Source organism: Entelurus aequoreus, linkage group LG18, assembly GCF_033978785.1.
Source record: "Entelurus aequoreus isolate RoL-2023_Sb linkage group LG18, RoL_Eaeq_v1.1, whole genome shotgun sequence".
NCBI classification, from domain to species: domain Eukaryota; kingdom Metazoa; phylum Chordata; class Actinopteri; order Syngnathiformes; family Syngnathidae; genus Entelurus; species Entelurus aequoreus.
In genome coordinates this window covers 26,876,706-26,896,493 of record NC_084748.1, presented here as the reverse complement: position 1 = coordinate 26,896,493, position 19,788 = coordinate 26,876,706, and the positions used below count along the sequence as shown (strand labels likewise).

General features: G+C 39.2%; 1 protein-coding gene across 2 annotated transcripts in view; it reads left to right on the top strand.

The window, feature by feature from the left end:
* Window positions 1–19,788, top strand: part of gstcd (glutathione S-transferase, C-terminal domain containing) — a 143,964-nt gene that overhangs the window by 96,554 nt on the left and 27,622 nt on the right. For both annotated transcript variants that reach the window (XR_009821860.1, XM_062026825.1), the window contains exons 5-7: window positions 4,415–4,530; window positions 4,743–4,787; window positions 4,893–5,021. Coding sequence is in view for 1 of the 2 variants with exons in the window: in XM_062026825.1 (XP_061882809.1) it covers window positions 4,415–4,530; window positions 4,743–4,787; window positions 4,893–5,021 (290 nt within the window). In the remaining variant the exon portion in view is untranslated. The remainder of the gene's footprint in view (window positions 1–4,414; window positions 4,531–4,742; window positions 4,788–4,892; window positions 5,022–19,788) is intronic.

The window sequence follows — 19,788 nt, the reverse complement described above, 5'->3', positions numbered from 1 at the left end:
CCAGTTAGTGAAGATGGGTATTAACAGCACAGAAAATAAACTGTTTAAAGTAGCACAGAATTACATAACATAAATAAAATGGAAAAATATTATTTCTACGTAAAATAAATAACACAGCTGCGCAAATAATACAAAATGTATCAATCTCATATAAAAACAATTATTTGCAGGCAGGCACTTTTTAATTCCCAGTCGACGATGTAATGGACTGTCACACACTTATGGTTCTGGTCAGCGCCAAGTAAGTGACTAGACTTAATTGTGCGGCTATGATCTTCCTCACTTCGGCATACATTTTTGGCAGCATTTCTCGTGCGAAATATGCCCGGCTTGGCAACTGGTGAACAGTTTTGATTTGTGCTTACATGGTAAACAACTCAAATGAATGTTTTATCCAGACGCATACATTTGTCCAAATGTGGCCAAGTAGGCGCATTGTGGGTTTCCTGGACGTCGTCTACATCGCTAAAAGAAAAATCTAAAGAAGAGAATCCCTCTGCCATCTTCCACTAGTTTTTTTAATATATAAATCACCCATTTGAAAATTCCCTCTTCTCTTCTACGACTCTCTCTTCGTCATTTGGGATGTTGTGATTTCCCTTCCTGGTTCTATGACCTGCCCTATCTTGCCTCTGATTGGCCTGTCCCTAATTTTTTGCCCTAATGTCAACCAATCGTGACTCGTCATAGTAAACAACCAACCGATCATGGATGTTGTTATACGTGCAAGCACGTCTTGGAAGGAGGAAGGGGTGGGTTTTAGTAGCCCAAAGAGTGAGAAGCGGGGGAGAACAAGGAACACAACAAATAAGCGGTGTCTGGTCATTTTAACGTGAAATAAATTATATCGATATTATGACATATTCTTAACTCATATGTTGTTTAAAAATATATCGATATATCTTACAAACTCAATATGTTGCCCAGCCCTACGCACAAGTCTATAAGTTGCATGTGTACGCATTGAAACATGTAATATTTACACTGGAGCATGTGTTCATTCACCCATTTTACTAAAGACAGTGCCTGTAACACGGTGTACAGTAGCCCCCCGGAGAATCATTCAGCACGGTTTTTGTCCTTCTCCTCATCCTGCTAGCTGAAACCGCTGAAGTCGTATTCTTCGGAAGCAAGGGTGCGGTCTTTTGGGGCCCGTTAGTTCAGGGCTCTTTCCTTTTACAATGGTCGGGTCAATCATCTTAGGCTATGGGGTTGCGCTGTGTGCATTTGTTGTTTCTTCTCCATGAGAAGGGTAAGTCCATAACGCTCTAAATGGCTGACTGAATAATTGTGTGAGTGTTTTTGATTTTATGTGAACGCTTTTATTGGGATGTAACAATAAACGGTATTAATGATAACCACTGTACAACTCTTGACGGTTAGTATTACCGTTTTAAATACAATTATCGCAAATTCCTGCTTGATTCTAAGACTTAAACAAACTTTATTGATCCACAAGGGAAATTGTTCCACACAGTAGCTCAGTTACAAAGGATGGAAAGGGTAAGGATGGAAAAGATAATGCACACAAGGGCACAAAAAGAGGGCGAAAACAAAAGGTATAAATTAGACAAAAAATGTACCATAGTAGCAATATAAAATATAACATGTATGTAATATTTACATATTATATATACAGTATATAATACGTACTGATATATTATATTATTATATTATATTATATTTGTTTTATAATATATACAATATATAACAAATCCCAATTACCATGTACAATATTACAGTATGTAACAGCTGCAGCAAAAAAAAGGGCAGCATAAAATAGAGAGTAGATCCAGCAGAAAAGATACATTATAAACAAAGAGAGGTAGCTAACATGTCAGGTGTCAGGTAATAGACAGCTATCATCTATTGCTGTATGGCGAGTGATTATACAGCTGGATGGAGTGCGGAATGAAGGAGTTCTTGAATCGAACACTGTGGGAACGAATCTGAAGGAGCTTGTTGGAGTATGAGCTCCGCTGTCCCTCAACTGTCTGGTGGAGTGGGTGGGCAGGATTGTTCATGATGGCGAGCAGTTTGTCCAGTGTCCTCCTGTCCCTCACTGACACAAACGCCTCCAACTGTGTGCCAATAGTTTGGCCGGCTATCCGGATCAGTTTGTCAATTCGGTTTAAGTCCATTTTGCTGGTGCTGCTCCCCCAACAAACCCCTGCAAAGTACAGGGCACTGGCCACAACAGACTGAAAAACGATCTCCAACAGCTTGCTGCACACGTTAAATGACCTAAGCTTCCTCAGGAAAAAGAGTCTGCTCATGCCCTTCTTGGAAACAGCTTTGCAGTTGTCCTTCCAGTCCAGTCTGCTGTTCAAGTGGACTCCCAGGTACTTTTACTGCCACCTCCCGACCCTGGATGTTGATGTGCTCCACATGGGTCATTTTCTTCTTGAAGTCCAGCTCCTTGGTCTTGTCCACATTAAGGAGTATTCCTGCACTTTAATAAACTCACGGATTGACGGGCACTAACTTGCTAGCTTAAATGCTAAAATGAAAACAAAAGGCATTACGTGTTTCCCCAATAAGAAACGACATACACCAATCTAAACTTGTATAAACACATTACTGTCTGAGCAACAAAGCTATTCAATCGTGCAAATTGAACCTCCAAGCTGTGCTCTATTAGAACAGAGTTATTGATTTATTCTCTGAGGAATACGCTGAATAGAGCAGAACACCACAACGCCCGTCAGGACTTTCTTATTGGTGATGCGTAAGAGACACAAAACATGCAAAATAGTGGGTTTTCTAACAGTGGGTCTATTTATTTTAGTTATTTAATAAAACCTAACAATTTCAGTGGGTGTAAAGTGACTTTTTGAGCACATTCAACAATACATACCGTATTTTTGGACTATAAGTCGCAGTTTTTTTCATAGTTTGGCCGGGGGTGTGACTTATACTCAGGAGCGACTTATGTGTGAAATTATTAACACATTACCGTAAAATATCAAATAATATTATTTAGCTCATTCACGTAAGAGACTAGACGTATAAGATTTCATCGGATTTAGCGATTAGGAGTGACAGATTGTTTGGTAAACGTATAGCATGTTCTATATGTTATAGTTATTTGAATGACTCTTACTATAATATGTTACGTTAACATACCAGGCACGTTCTCAGTTGGTTATTTATGCGTCATATAACGTACACTTATTCAGCCTGTTGTTCACTATTCTTTATTTATTTTAAATTGCCTTTCAAATGTCTATTCTAGGTGTTGGGTTTTATCAAATAAATTTCCCCAAAGAATGCGACTTATATATGTTTTTTTCCTTCTTTATTATGTATTTTCGGCCGGTGCAACTTATACTCCGGAGCGACTTATACTCCGAAAAATACGGTACCTAATAATGATAACCATGATGATTGTGGTCACAATGACCATGATATGACATTTTCTTTTGTGACCCGTTCGACAATTTCATTGGTCTGATGTGATGGGGCAAAATTAATTGGCGACATGTGAAGCTCATTAACCTGGAAAAATAGATAAATTAGCCACAGCATTGTATAGAATGCAGGGTTCAAAGCGTGGAAAAAAGTAGCATCTTATTATTCAGAAATAAAAAAGATCCAACCAAAAAAAAAGTTCATTCATTGTTCATTTACAGTATATGGGATGATTGACAAATGACAAACTCCCTAGTTTTTAAATGTTTTTTTAAAAGTGGTTAAACATATTTGGTTTTTGGTCTTTACAGATAAATTTAATGCAAGTTTGCGCCCCTTAGAATGTTGCGATTGTAGTTTGTGAATGGCTGAATAGCCTATTTTTCAGGAGATGGATAGGTTGTCGTGGTTTGTTTGAGTTCGGAGTCCCGATTTTGAGGTTATTTTCTGTGGTTGGTTCAAGGAGCAAGTGTACTTTACCAAACCAAAGACTTTGGATGAACTACGATATGTTCTGTCTTAAATCCAACAAGAGTTCCTGATCAAATCAACTAATAATTGTACTGAAAATGTAATTTCACTGTACTTTTTCAGAGCAATGAAAATAAAATTACATCCATCCATCCATCCATCCATCTATCCAATATCTCACAGTTGGTATCAAACTCAATTACCATAGCACATTTTAAATTAAACCTTATGCTAATACTGAACTCATATCCATTTTGTGAAAACATTCTAATTAATAAATAAGTTATACGTTCTGTGTTTTAAAAATACTAATTACTTTTTCAAACACTCTTAATAATTAGTTTTCACATTTCAATTGCCTGTTTCCAAGTAGCGCCGGGTCCTTTTTAGGCTTAGGTAAATTAAAGGTCACTGCTATAACTGGCAGCTTGGGCAGCATGGAACTGATGTCTAAAAACTTGGTTATCTCCTGAATTATTGACATATATTCCACATGGATTGAAGTTTGGATGGTCTTTGTGTTCTCTTGCAGGGAAGATGTCAAATATCCGCACAGTCAAGAAGAAGCAACAGCTGAATAACTTGGTTGCCATGGTGACACATCTAGCCAAACCAGGAGACACGATTGTGGATTTCTGCAGTGGAACGGTGTGTCCTTCCATCTGTCAAGCCTAACTTATCTGACCACAGTTGATGTCACTGTTCCAATCCTAGAAGTGAAACTTCCAAAAGTATTCTCTGAGAGAAAGTTGTAGTATAGCCTCAGGGTCCATGGTGCAGGTGCAAGGTCATCACTGACCCTGAATTTATTGAATGCATTGTTGAAACAGTTTTTTTTTTCCTTCTCTTTGTGCTACCAGGGACACGTGGGTATTGTCCTGGCCCACACTCTCCCACATTGTCAGGTACAGTGATATACAGTGGATACAATACTGTCATTGCCTGCATCAATCAATCACCAGTCAGCTGTGAGAGACTTGCTAGCATCGTTGTTGTTGTTGTTGTTGCAGGTCCTCCTCATTGAAAACAAGGAAGAATCTCTGATCAGGGCGCAGGGTCGCAGCACTGAACTTGGACTAGAAAACATTGGATTCATTCAGACCAACTTGGACTACTTCACTGGACCTTTTCACATTGGAGTAAGTGACAAGTAACCCTAGTCATATCAAGGTTGAAGTTAGTAAGTTTGTTCAACCACATTCCTGTCACAGCACTCCAATTAGTTCAGTCTCACAGTCGGTTTAATGAGTAAGTTAATGTCTCAGTTAGTTGGGTTATTAGTTCTGCCACATATTAACCACAAGGATTTTATGAGGTTAGTTAAAGTTCGTCTGTTCCACATGTTTCGACATAAGGTGCTAAAACAGTAAGTGGAGAAGTTGTTTGGATAGATTGTAATTACTTACCCAATAAGCTAGGCAGCGCAACCATGTGGCTCCAATGAGGTCCGTTAGTTAGTTAGTTGGTTAGTTAGTTAGTTAGTTAGTTCGTTCGTTCGTTCGTTCGTTCGTTCGTTCGTTCGCTCGTTCGTTCGTTAGTTAGTTAGTTCAACCACATTTCAACTTTTCAACTCTACAGTAGTTTGTTAGTTCCACCATGTTTCAGGCATAGGGTTCTAGTTAGTGGATGAGTTGGTAGTTTCTTAAACAGCAAGCCAGGTAGTTCAACCACATGAATCCAAATAGATTAGTTCGTAAGTTAGTTAATTTTGTCAGCCGCTGGGTTCTAATAAATTAGGTAGTTCAACCACAATGCAGGGTTTCCCACACATTCATTTATTTGTGGCGGCCCTCCACGAAAGAATTACGTCCGCCACAAATTAAAAAAAACAAAAAAAACATTTTTTATTTTTTTTGTCCTCTCCAGCTTCTCAGGCAAATCATATAGTTGCTGTAGATGCCCATATCGACTGTTCAGATTTACTTTACAAAAGAGAAGTGTAGGATACTTCTCTTGTTGCCTTATTTGTATTTGACTTTATTAAATGTATTTATATTAGAAACACAACATGTGTATATAACAAAGGGTGCAAAGTCTGCAGGCAGTAGGAAACACATGGTTAAGTGTAGGGAGTAAAACTGATGGCAGTCTAAAGTTCAAGATTTTTGGAGCTTTTTGTTCAGTGGATCAGATGTTTGATGAAGCTCTGTGTCTATCTACCACCACTACTGTTTTCTGTTTATTTGTTACTGACTGTGGCAGGACACCTCTGCCTCTGTTTCACTTTATGTTGCTGGTAAATAATATGGTTGTAGTAGTAGGCTAAAGTTAAATTATTTAGTATGCACTAATTAAAGGGGCAGAGCTTTGAGACATTTTAGCTTTTATATTTTATAAGATATATTTTTTGTAAGAACCACAATTAATAAATATATTTCAGTGAATAACTTATTGTTCAAATCTGTATATAAATATGTACATAAAGTGTTGTAATTATATTGTAAAATGGATGGATGGACGTTTAAAACAAAACTGTTATTATTAATTAGTAAGTATACATTTTTTGAGCCTTTTTAGATAAAATCAAATCATTGTAGTAAATTATGCAAATTACTCGATGATGTCATGGTGACCACGCCCATAGCCACGCCCCCACCACCACAGGTATCTTGGCAGTTTATGGGAAACACTGCAATGAGTTAGTTGTTTAGCGATAGGGCGCTAATGAGTTGGTTAGTTCAGCCACATTTCAACACTAAGACTCTAAAGTAGGTTTTGTTCCACTGTGTTTCAGTCATAAGGTTCAAATAAGTGGATTAGTTGGTAGTTACGTAGTAAGCAAGCTAGTTAGTTCAAACACACGACTTAAATGAAATTAATTAGTTAGTTTACTAACATTTCAACCATAAGACTCTACAGTGGTTAGTTTTTCAGGTCCACTTTGATTCAGGTGTAGGGTTCTGAGTGGATAAGGTGTTAGTTACTTAACCGGCTAACCAGGTAGTTCAACCACATGGATCTAATGATATTAGTTGGTAAGTTAGTTGTGTCAGCTGCAGGGCTCTAATGAATTAAGTAGTTGGGTAGTTTCTTCAACCCCATTGCACCCTTAACAATCTAAGGAGTTAGTTGTTCAGCCATAGGGTGCTAATGAGTTAATTATTTTCACCGTTTTTCACCCCCACGGTTCTAATGAGTGGCTTTGTTGTTAGTTACGTAGCTAGCAAGCTAGTTAGTTCAACCACATGGCTCCAATGAGAACATAGGCGCCGATCTACATTTCTGCCAGTGGGTGCTCAGTGTGTGTATTAAAAAAAAAAAAATTGACGTTCAGCGAAGTTGATATTCCATATAATTTGTGGCTTTATTTTTTTGTAAAACGGACCAAACTAGCCACAAAATTAACTACAACAAGATTGATTTTTCAAAAATTATTTTAAAGATTAAAAGTTGCCATCAATCCCACATGGGTGCTCGGCATTGTCCGTGGGTGCTAGTGCTCCGAAGCACCCACGGGATCGGCGCCTATGAATGAGATCAGTTGGTTTGTACAACCACAAGGCTCTAATGCGATGAAATAGTTAGTTGTTCAGCCATATTAGGTTAGTCAGATATTTTCCGGAAGAGTTCTCAATATGTCAGAAATTCAGCCAAAGGCTTTACTAAATTAGTCAGTTAGGTCAGGGCTGCTAAGTTTCAGAAAAATAATGAAACTTTAGTCTCATGATAAATAAATAATAATAATAAAAGGAAGTCTAGTCTAAGTCTCTATTGATGCCATCCATCCATCCATTTTCTACCGCTTGTCCCTTTTGGATTTATTTTGGGTTTTTTTTTAACATCGATTTGTTTTAATGTCGATTTATACCTTAAGACTTACGTCCTCAATTCCAGCGCCTTTCCCTGTACTGTGGCCTCCTCATGCTAGTTTTAATTAACCAGAAATAATACAAATGAATATCATCTCCATGGTTTTCTCTGCTGGCTCTTCTGTCTCATCCTCTGTCTCTCTATCTTCTCAATTTGTATCTCTTTTACATCTCCGTCCTCACTGCTCTCCATCTTTTCTGATATCTCTTGATCTTCTGCCTCGTCTGTGCCTTCTGCAATCTCATTTTCAGGGGCTGCATAAGGGGGGCTGTCACTGGCAATGGCCAGAATGACAGCAGATCTCTCTGCTGTCTCTTCCTCTTACCTCGCATCGAGCTACTTGTTACTGTTTGATTGAATACTGTGGTTCTAAAAGTGGATTTCAGGGACTCCTATAGGGGGTTTAAATTGACCCTTACAAGGTCTGTAACTGACAGGGTACAAATAGAACCAGATGGACCCCAATTTGGTTAAGGATAGATGTTGAAATTTAGAATTTTGAAAAACCCTACCTTAGTGGCGTCTAAATGGATATTTACATGTCAAATTACAGATTGAGACTAACTTTAGTGTTTCTTTTGCAAGTGTGAATTAGCCATAAGAACACAGCCATGCAATAAATACAGAACAATGATAGACTTATTGCAGCCTTAAAGGGGAACTGCACTTTTTTTTTGGATTGTTGCCTATCGTTCACAATCCTTAAAAGGAGACAAGATGAGAAAGGTTTTGTTTTTTTCGCATTCTAACATATGAAAATCGTCTCGTTCTTGGTGGCTAGCAACGCAGCTAATGGGAGCAATCCATTCAATCTCTAAATCGCTTTAAAGGCCTACTGAAATGAGATTTTCTTATTTAAACGGGGATAGCAGATCCATTCTATGTGTCATACTTGATCATTTCGCGATATTGCCATATTTTTGCTGAAAGGATTTAGTAGAGAACATCGACGATAAAGTTCGCAACTTTTGGTCGCTGATAAAAAAAGCCTTGCCTGTACCGGAAGTAGCGTGACGTCACAGGTTGTGGAGCTCCTCACATCTGCACATTGTTTTCAATCATGGACACCAGCAGCGTGAGCGATTCGGACCGAGAAAGCGACGATTACCCCATTAACTTGAGCGAGGATGAAAGATTCGTGGATGAGGAAAGTAAAAGTGAAGGATTAGAGGGCAGTGGAAGCGATTCAGATAGGGAAGATGCTGTGAGAGGCGGGTGGGACCTGATATTCAGCTGGGAATGGCTAAAACATTAAATAAACACAAGACATATATATACTCTATTAGCCACAACACAACCAGGCTTATATTTAATATGCCACAAATTAATCGCGCATAACAAACACCTCCCCCCTCCCGTCCATATAACCCACCAATACAACTCAAACACCCGCACAACACACTCAATCCCACAGCCCAAAGTACCGTTCACTTCCGCAAAGTTCATACAGCTCATATATTTCCCCAAAGTTACGTACGTGACATGCACATAGCGGCACGCACGGACGGGCAAGCGATCAAATGTTTGGAAGAAAGCTGCGTACTCACGGTAGCGCGTCTGCTATCCAACTCAAAGTCCTCCTGGTTGTGTTGCTGTAGCCAGCCGCTAATACACCGGTTCCCACTTACAGCTTTCTTCTTTGCTGTCTTCATTGTCCATTAAACAAATTGCAAAAGATTCACCAACACAGATGTCCAGAATACTGTGGAATTTTGCGATGAAAACAGAGCTGTTTGTATTGGGACACAATAGTGTCCCAATACTTCCGCACAATCTGTGACATCACGCGCAAACGTCATCATACCGAGACGTTTTCAGCCGGATATTTCCCGGGAAATTTAAAATTGCACTTTATAAGTTAACCCGGCCGTATTGGCATGTGTTGCAATGTTAAAATTTCATCATTGATATATAAACTATCAGACTGCGTGGTCGGTAGTAGTGGGTTTTAGTAGGCCTTTAAAAATGCATTCAAAAAACCGCCAACAATACTTCATTTGTGTTCTGTAACCAGTATAATAACCAAGCTGTAGCAGCATTGTTATTGTAAGAGCGAACACCGAGCAGCTCTTTTTCTATCGTGGTATCACATCGGCATGCTACGCTATTAGCCGTAAAAGCTAACTACGAAAAGAGATAAGCTAGTTTCTGTCAGCACGAAAAGCGTTTGAGTTTGTAATGCACAGCACTGTGATACAACACCAATTTGTCCTGACTGAAAAACATGAACAATCATATTACAGTATCTGTTTAGATATGGTTGTGAATCCTCATTTGTCCAAAAATAGTCCTCTTCGTTGTCTATTACCAAGTCTGCCATGATTAGAAAACACACACGCGTTTCATTCCGGGAGTAGGAACACACATTTGTTGCAGGAAGTCGGAAGTGCGCTGCTATGGAAACGGAAATAAATAAGAACTATTTCCGACTGTGCATAAAATGACTAAAATACGGTAAATATTGAGCATATTACATATTGTTATCATTGTGTCTGTTACTACATTGTATATAGACTTGCAGTGTTTATATAATATGTTGATGGAGGGTTTTGAAGTTGTTTTAGAGCAGGGGTCTCAAACTCAATTTACCTGGGGGCCACTGGATGCAGAAACTGGGTGAGGCTGGGCCGCAAGAAAATATTTCTTTAAAAAATCTAACATGCACTTTTTAATTAATTCACCTTCTTTGGATGGCTATCCCGCCCTAGTAACATACTTGCCAACCCTCCCGATTTTTCCGGGAGACTCCCGAATTTCAGTGCCCCTCCCGACAATCTCCCTGGGCAACCATTCCCCCGAATTTGTCCCGATTTTCACCCGGACAATAATATTAAGGGCGTGTCGTGATAGCGCTGCCTTTAACGTCCTCTACAACGTGTCATCGCGTCCGCTTTTTCACCATATAAACAGCGTGCCACCAACCCCACCCACCTCAACCGACGCACGGGGGGGGGGGGGGGGGGGGGGTATATTGCAGCCCGGAAGAGTTAGGGCTGCATGGGATTCTGGGTATTTGTTCTGTTGTGTTTATGTTGTGTTACGGTGCGGATGTTCTCCCGAAATGTGTTTGTCTTTCTTGTTAGGTGTGGATTCACAGTGTGGTGCATATTTGTAACAGTGTTAAACTTGTTTATACGGCTATTATCTCTGTCCATGTGATGTCAGATTAAACAAAAAATGAGCTGTTTGGCCACAATACCCAGCATAATGTTCGGAGGAGAAAAGGTGAGGCCTTTAATCCCAGGAACACCAAACCTATCGTCAAGCATGGTGGTTGTAGTAATATGCTCTGGGCCTGTTTTGCTGCCAATGGAACTGACGCTTTACAGAGAGTAAATGGGACAATGAAAAAGGAGGATTACCTCCAAATTCTTCAGGACAACCTAAAATCATCAGCCCGGAGGTTGGGTCTTGGGCGCAGTTGGGTGTTCCAACAGGACAATGACCCCAAACACACGTCAAAAGTGGTAAAGGAATGGCTAAATCAGGCTAGAATTTAGGTTGTAGAACGGCCTTCCCAAAGTCCTGACTTAAACGTGTGGACAATGCTGAAGAAACAAGTCCATGTCAGAAAACCAACAAATTTAGCTGAAAATTCAACCAGAAGCTTGTGGATGGCTACCAAAAGTGCCTTATTGCAGTGAAACTTGCCAAGGGACATGTAACCAAATACTAACATTGCTGTATGTATACTTTTGACCCAGCAGATTTGGTCACATTTTCAGTAGACCCATAATAAATTCATTATAGAACCAAACTTCATGAATGTTTTTTGTGACCAACAAGAATGTGCTCCAATCACTCTATCACAAAAAAAAAAGAGTTGTAGAAATTATTGGAAACTCAAGACAGCCACGACATTATGTTCTTTACAAGTGTATGTAAACTTTTGACCACGATTGTAAGTGTTTTTTAGGGGTATTCTTTTAGTCTGTGTTGTGCAACTGCAGCATGTTTGTTGTGTATTCACCACTACGATGAATTTTGTACAAGAACTACTCTGGCACTGATTGTTTAGGATTTGCAGCCGTCGTGTTAAACTGCTGAGTTGCTTTTTCACGGCGCCTCCAAAGCTTTTACTGTTACTCCAAAAGCACTCTGCTGTCCCTCCGTTGATGGCAACAACCCCACAGTCTGATCCGTCCGATGATGTGAAAATACAAGCTGAATGCTTTGTCATTGTGAATCCCGTTTTGGCTGAGTTATACAGAAGGCAGCATTTTGCTGGGTCTCTGTGTAAAAGGAGCTTGTAATAAGCATTGCTGCACCTCACATGGCTAGACATAGAAGGTCGTTGTTGGGTCTTTTTGCCGTTGTGTGTGTGTCAAAATGCCAGTCAGTATTCATTTCTGTAAGAGCGCACTAAGAGAGCTTTTCATTTCCTGAAGTGGAGCTTTAATCACAACCCTTTTAGGGGTGGCCACTTCTGTCAAGCACCAACACACCACAATTAATGAACAGAGGGGAGGCAGCTTTGGCCAAATAATTTAAAGCTAGATTGTCAGCTGTAAAATATCTCCTTTATGGCCTGATTGTATCTAGAAATCTGAAATCCTAACATAATACTGATCAATCTGTTACACTAAGGGCCTGTCCCCACTGAACCGTTTTTAAATGGAAAGGTGAAGATACAGTCGTGGTCAAAAGTTTACATACACTTGTAAAGAACATAATGTCATGGCTGTCTTGAGTTTCCAATCATTTCTACAACTCTTCTCCGCGACACACTTGTTTTTCTGTTCGCCAGTTTGTCCTCTGTCTCTCAGAAGGGCCACTCTACCAAATCGATGTCACTCACAAATAAAACACCAGAAAATTAACTGTAAAGACATATTCTAGCAATAGGCGGTTAACAATACAGGTAATCGGAGTTTATTTCTTCCGCCTATAAAAAAAAAATCTTCCATTTACCGTATTTTCCGCACTATAAAGCGCACCTAAAAACCTCCAATTTCCTTCAAAAGCTGACAGTGCGCCTTATAATCCGGTGCGCCTTATATATGGACCAATATTGAGCCACAACAGGTCTCGCAACTACGGTAAGCAGCCGCCGACTTCATTTCCCCCCGTAGAAGAAGAAGCGCTTCTTAAGTTGGCGGCTGCTTACCGTAGTTGCGAGACCTAAACTTTATGTAAAGACCCCAAAATGGCTCCTATTAAGAGACACGCTTATGACGCAGAGTTTAAACTCAAGGCGATCAGTCACGCAGTAGAACACGGGAATAGAGCAGCAGCGAGAGAATTTAACATTAACGAATCAATGGTGCGGAAGGGGAGGAAGCAATATGATGACCTGCGCCAAGTAAAGAAAACTAAACAGAGTTTCCGAGGGAACAAAGCGAGATGGCTACAGTTGGAGGACAAACTCGAACAGTGGGTTGTTGAACAGAGAGCAGCAAGTAGAAGTGTCAGTACAATCACTATTTGTTTTGTTGACATTCCCTTTAGCGCAGCTCCATCTAATGGATGCATAACGTAACCCCAGCCTCTACTGTAGCGTCTATTCTATGCGCTTTATAATGCGGTGCGCCTTATATATGAACAAAGTTTTAAAATAGGCATTGAAGGTGTGCCTTATAATCCGGTGCGCTTTATAGTGCGGAAAATACGGTACATGCCGTGACCGGCATATCAACCAAGCTATATTGACATTGTTATTGCAGGAGCTAACACCGAGGAATTACTTTTATGCCGTCATGACTCAGAGTCTCTTTCACAGAGGCAATGCTTAAAATGCTGTCAATATTATCATGGATGTGCCTGTTACGACATTACATATAAACTTAAAGCATGTATATCAGGGGTCGCCAATCCTTCGATCATGATCGACCAGTCGATCTTTGGGACTCTACAAGTAGATCCCAAAAACATTAGAAAAAACTGGGTGTATTAATATGACATCAGTGACCAGCAGATCAACAGGCACATATACAGTAGTGGTCAAAAGTCTACATACACTTGTAAAGAACATAACGTCATGGCTGTCTTGAGTTTCCAATAATTTCTACAACTCTTATTTTTGTGTGATAGAGTGATTGGAGCACATACTTGTTTGTCACAAAAAACATTCATGAAGTTTGCTTCTTTTATGAATTTATTATGAGTCTACTGAAAATGTGACCAAATCTGCTGGGTCAAAAGTATACATACAGCAATGTTAATATATGGTTACAATGCCCTTGGCAAGTTTCACTGCAATAAGGCGCTTTTGGTAGCCATCCACAAGCTTCTGGCAAGCTTCTGGTTGAATTTTTGACCACTCCTCTTGACAAAATTGGTGCAGTTCAGCTACATTTGTTGGTTTTCTTACATGGACTTGTTTCTTCAGCATTGTCCACACGTTTAAGTCAGGACTTTGGGAAGGCCATTCTAAAACCTTAATTCTAGCCTGATTTAGCCATTCCTTTACCACTTTTGACGTGTGTTTGGGGTCATTGTCCTGTTGGAACACCCAACAGCGCCCAAGACCCAACCTCCGGGCTGATGATTTTAGGTTGTCCTGAAATTTTGGAGGTAATCCTCCTTTTTCATTGTCCCATTTACTCTCTGTAAAGCACCAGTTCCATTGGCAGCAAAACAGGCCCAGAGCATAATACTACCACCACCATGCTTGACGGTAGGGATGGCGTTCCTGGAATTAAGGCCTAACCTTTTCTCCTCCAAACATATTGCTGGGTATTGTGGCCAAATAGCTCAAGTTTTGTTTCATCTGACAACAGAACTTTCCTCCAGGAGGTCTTATCTTCGTCCATGTGATCAGCAGCAAACTTTATACGAGCCTTAAGGTGTCGCTTCTGAAGCAAGTGCTTCTTTCTTGCATGGTAGCCTCTCAGTCCATGGCGATGCAAAACACGCTTGACTGTGGACACTGACACCTGTGTTCCAGCAGCTTCCAATTCATTCCAAGCAAGTATGTGCTCCAATCACTCTATCACAAAAAATTGAGAGTTGTAGAAATTATTGGAAACTCAAGACATCCATGACATTATTTTCTTTACAAGTGTATGTAAACTTTTGACCACGACTGTATGTATGGTTTTAGCCCTTTATCCCCACACAAACAGTGTCTGAAACTCAATTTTTTTGAGAACAGCCTCCAGAGTGGGATGGTCTGAAAATTCCGGCATTGTTGTTTCCATGGAGCGAAGGAAGCCTCTAGAGTACCAGAGAATGATGATGATGAATATTTCTCGCTCTGTCGCCACCCCAACAGTGAGAAGGCACTACGGCTGTGAATCTTTGGGCACCACACGATTCGATTTAATTCTCGGGGGTAACAATTTGTATTTGAATAATAATCATTATTTTTGAAAGCTTTACAACGAACAATTAGCACCGGTTTGGTGGAATGTTCCATGAACAATAGGACAGTCTTAACTCAGGAGGAGTGTTAAATATGCCTTACACGTCTCATCTTTTACAGCGTGTGCCGTAAAAAACGCAATCAAATTTAACTGCTTTGATGCTGGCTGAACTGACATTTTTATGATTTGATGTGATTCCAAATGCAAATTTGTTCATATGACTTAAGCTGTTTGAACTGAAGTTTTTAGTAGACACATTTGATAAAAGTAAGCATGGTTGCCACATGCCAGCCAGCCGTATCAATTGTTTGTAGCATTTGCAAAAAATTTTCCTAACGATATTGCTGCCAAAACTGCAGGGTGTGATCCATGGCCAAGTGCATACATTTTCTTTTGGGGCTTAGGATGCACACAACTGGTTTCGGTCAAAGGTTGCCATGTGCATGTTTTTCATGTTATTTTGACAAGTGGATGTGGAATATAAGGCCAAGGTTATTGGGAGAGCTGGGTCATGTTTGTGATTGCAGAGCTGAGATCACTAAAGAAAACACGTTTCTCTTTTTCCTCAGTTCAGTTCAGTTTATTCATTTATATATCATATTTAAAAACAACCCCTGTTGGCCAAAGTGCTGTACAGACATAAGAAACTATTTGAAAATATATATATATATATATATATATATATGTATATATATATATACCGGTATATATATATATATATATATATATGGAAAATGAAAGTGTTGCTGTTCTTTCATGGCTAAGGACAGCACTTTTGAGTAATGTTTTGGATGGAGGATTGTAAGTTTTACTTTAAAGTCTCGATTGAGTCGCATTTCTGAAAAGGAAGTACAGTTGAACCTCTGAGGATGATCTTTTCGGGCATGTTAATCGACCCCAACAGTTTCCATCTAAATGAATGTAAATGTGAATAATCAGTTCCAGGGTCAAACATTGCCAATCATAAACCCTTTGACTAACTGTACAAGTGCGTACAGACAGTTTTTAAAGGGGTCCTTTGACAATTTTATCTTGTGGTCTAGATAATATGTATTGGATACGGGTTTGTGTAAATGTTGCATACATTTCGCTCCACAGTCACTTTTTTTGAGTCTGTCTGCAAAATATTAGATTCTGGAGGCGTGCCCAGACTGCAAATGAAACCATGCCCACCCTCTCCAAAAGTATCAACATTTATCTTTTGAAAATGTACACTGTTCAAATATACAGTACAGGCCAAAAGTTTGGACACACCTTCTAATTCAGACCTGGGCATTCTGCGGCCCGCGGGCCACATCCGGCCCTCTGTGCGTCCCTGTCCGGCCCGTGTGAGGCCAATCATAAATTACAAAATACATTTTAAAAAGTAGCTATGTCGAGTGTGCAATACAATGGTGCTGCTTTTGTTTTGAAAAGCGTTATTTGTATTACTTCCGTGTGGACGTATGCGCGTGCGTGATTGTGAGTGAATGTGAACAGCTGCAATCACAAATTACAAAATAAAGTTGAAAAAACATCCATGTCGTGCGCGCAATACAACTGTGCTGCTTTTATTTTGAAAAGTATTATTTATGGGCGTATGTCCGTGTGTAACCTGTGAGTGAAGTGCACAGCGACAAGTGATGCCCGGTTTACACCCGAGACGCTAAAAAGAGAAAAGTTGATGACGAATGCCGTGTTTTCAACAAGACATGGACTGCCAAGCAACGTTCCCTCTAAGGTGCGCGCCTGCGCAATTGCGCACTGCTCAAGCGTCCTCTGCGCACAGCACATATATGCCACGCACCAAATCAAATCCCATCTGAATTCTAAACAAAATAAACACATTTATTATGTGTAATTTTGCAATGCAACTTTGAGTGACAGTGACAACAAGCGGCCCTAACGGTGTTCGTCAACACCGTTCAATTGAACACCGTTCCATTATTGTAACGTCTATCGAGATGCTTTGAGGCCAGGAATTATATCGATCACTTTATTGAGCAAAACTGTTTATATTCGGCCATAACCACATCAAAAAGATGAGTAAAAAACTTGTATCTCAAAATACTAGTCATTTTCTGCCGTACAAACCAGGCCAAAACCAACCTGTCATCTGTCACCAACACGCATACCACTAAACCACTGGTGCGTTTATGGCCACACAAAAAGTCGGACAACTCAAACACCACACAAGGTTACACTATGACTCCTCAGTCATACGTGTGCTTATTTTACTGTCATTTAATATTAATGTTAATTTATTTATATTAATCATTGAATGTTGTTACTAGAGAAAGTTACAGGAATGCACACTTCATCCTATGCTTACATTTCATTGTGCAACATCAGGATGTTTAAGGGGAACTAAATGTGATCTCTGAAAGGGGTACAAATTATTTCCAAAGCAGTGCTTTTGGTATAAAGTTAAGTTAGGTTAAATGAAAGTATTATTATTATTATTAATTATTAATTATTATTATTATTATTATTATTTATCTTACGGTATACATCAAAAATAATATTGAACAAAATTTAATTGAAATATTGTCGATGTGGCCCTCCAGCAGTGCTCGAGTTGCTCATGCGGCCCCCGGTAAAAAATTAATTGCCCACCCCTGTTCTAATTCAATGCGTTTTCTTTATTTTCATGACTATTTACATTGTAGATAGTCACTGACGGCATCACAACTATGAATGAACACATGTGGAGTTATGCACTTAACAAAAAAAGGTGAAATAACTGAAAACATGTTATATTGTAGTTTCTTCAAAATAGCCACCCTTTGCTATGATTACTTTTTTGCACACCTTGGCATTCTACCGATGAGCTTCAAGAGGTAGTCACCTGAAATGGTTTTCACTTCACAGGTGTGCTTGAAGCTCATCTAGAGAATGCCAAGAGTGTGCAAAGGGTGGCTATTTTGAAGAAACTAGAATATAAAACATGTTTTCAGTTATTTCACCTTTTTTTGTTAAGTACATAACTCCACATGTGTTCATTCATAGTTTTGATGCCTTAAGTGACAATCTACAACGTAAATAGTCATGAAAATAAAGAAAACGCATTGAATGAGGAGAAGGTGTGTCCAAACTTTTGGCCTGTACTGTATATCTGGAAGTTGTCAAACCAATTTTTTTTCCAGACATGGTTGAATGAAAACACATTGTTGACACCAGCTTTGATTGAGAGTTCGGCTCAATGTCTAAATGAGTACGTCCACCTAGCTCTGATGTCACAACATAGCCAGACTGCAAAACGCCACAAACAGAGGCATCCAAATCTGCGTGCAAGCTCACGCCAAAATACATACGTGCACCTTGTGATTTGATGCTTTGGCATTAATTAACACTGCTTTAAAACATTTGAACAACAACCACGGGAAAGACAAAATTCACTATAGGTCACCTTTAACGTATTTGACTGTAAAAAGAAGACAATAAAGAACTCTTTGACTCTTGTGTATGGTGACGTTGGAGTCCTACTACTTTAATTGTGAATATGTTGACTTTTTTTAAAAATATTTTAAAATTAATTTAACGTTCAGAACTACCAAATTGTCACAGAGGATTTTTTTACAGCTATATTCCCAATCAATCTGTGTTATGCCCTCATTTATGACCATCTGCTGTATTCATGTACCTGCTGTAATTTTAAATCCAGCAGCTTTTGCTCTTGATTTGCACTACTTGTTGAGTAGTAAACTGCACAGATTATTGCCCTCTACAGCATGTGGGTGTTTTTAGTGCCTTTATACATAGTAGTCTTGAACGCTGGTTTGTCGGAGCTTTCTTCCTACTTGGAAGTACTGCTGCTCGCCCTAGCTTTTAAAAAAATATATTTTCATTTACACAATACTATGTTCTTTTTGGTTTTCTTGATTTACTATGTATAACCAACTAAATATTCTTACTTTGTCTTTGTATTTAATATTCTAAATTATAATAATGTCACACATCTTTTATTTTTCACAGTTTGATTTATTTAATTGTTGTCCTTTAAACAATTCTGCACACAGTCTTCTAATAAAAAATGTAAATCGGATTCACAAATCCTGGAGCACATGATTAATGTGCAACGAGACTCACAATCTTGCATGGTGATTTATTAAAACATTTTCTAGGAGATGTGGTGGCTAAAATGGTATGTTAATAAATGCAGCTTTGCTCTTAATTAAACATGCCATATGTAATAATTTCATGTCAAGTCATCATTAAATGGCCCGGATATGTCAAAAGGCATTAATAAATCATGTTCTTTTCGAATACCTTCATAACTGATAACGGTAGTTCAGCCGGGATATGCTCATTTCAAAATTAGATTTACAACCCCGAAATCTTATTGTTTTTATTTCGATACCCTGCCCTGTACCGTTTGACCAATTAGAAAGTCTGTGAGTGTGTCACATCCAGGTTGCCATCTTCATCTGGCTACTGCCACTGGTAAAGTTACTAAACATGTCAGATCTTAGTAAATCTAAAGGGCGTCGTTACGATTGTCAACTTATTCATGACAAAGCCAGGAACAAAACGAGGATTTGTATCGGGGATGCCTTTGAAAGATGGAGACCATTGAAGGCAGAGAATATTTTTTTCATCTGGCGCCAAATTTGCTAATTTCTTCCTTGATAGGTAAGTCAGGCATTTACATTTTCTTAATACTTGTATTAAATGGAAATGGACATTTCATATTTAAACTATATTGTCCAATACAGTCTATGATCTTGTCTAACAAAGCTAGTATGTTCGTGCAACAAATGCTTATCATGCTAGCCCGGTCAATGACACATCGACATATAGGCTAACGGGGGGA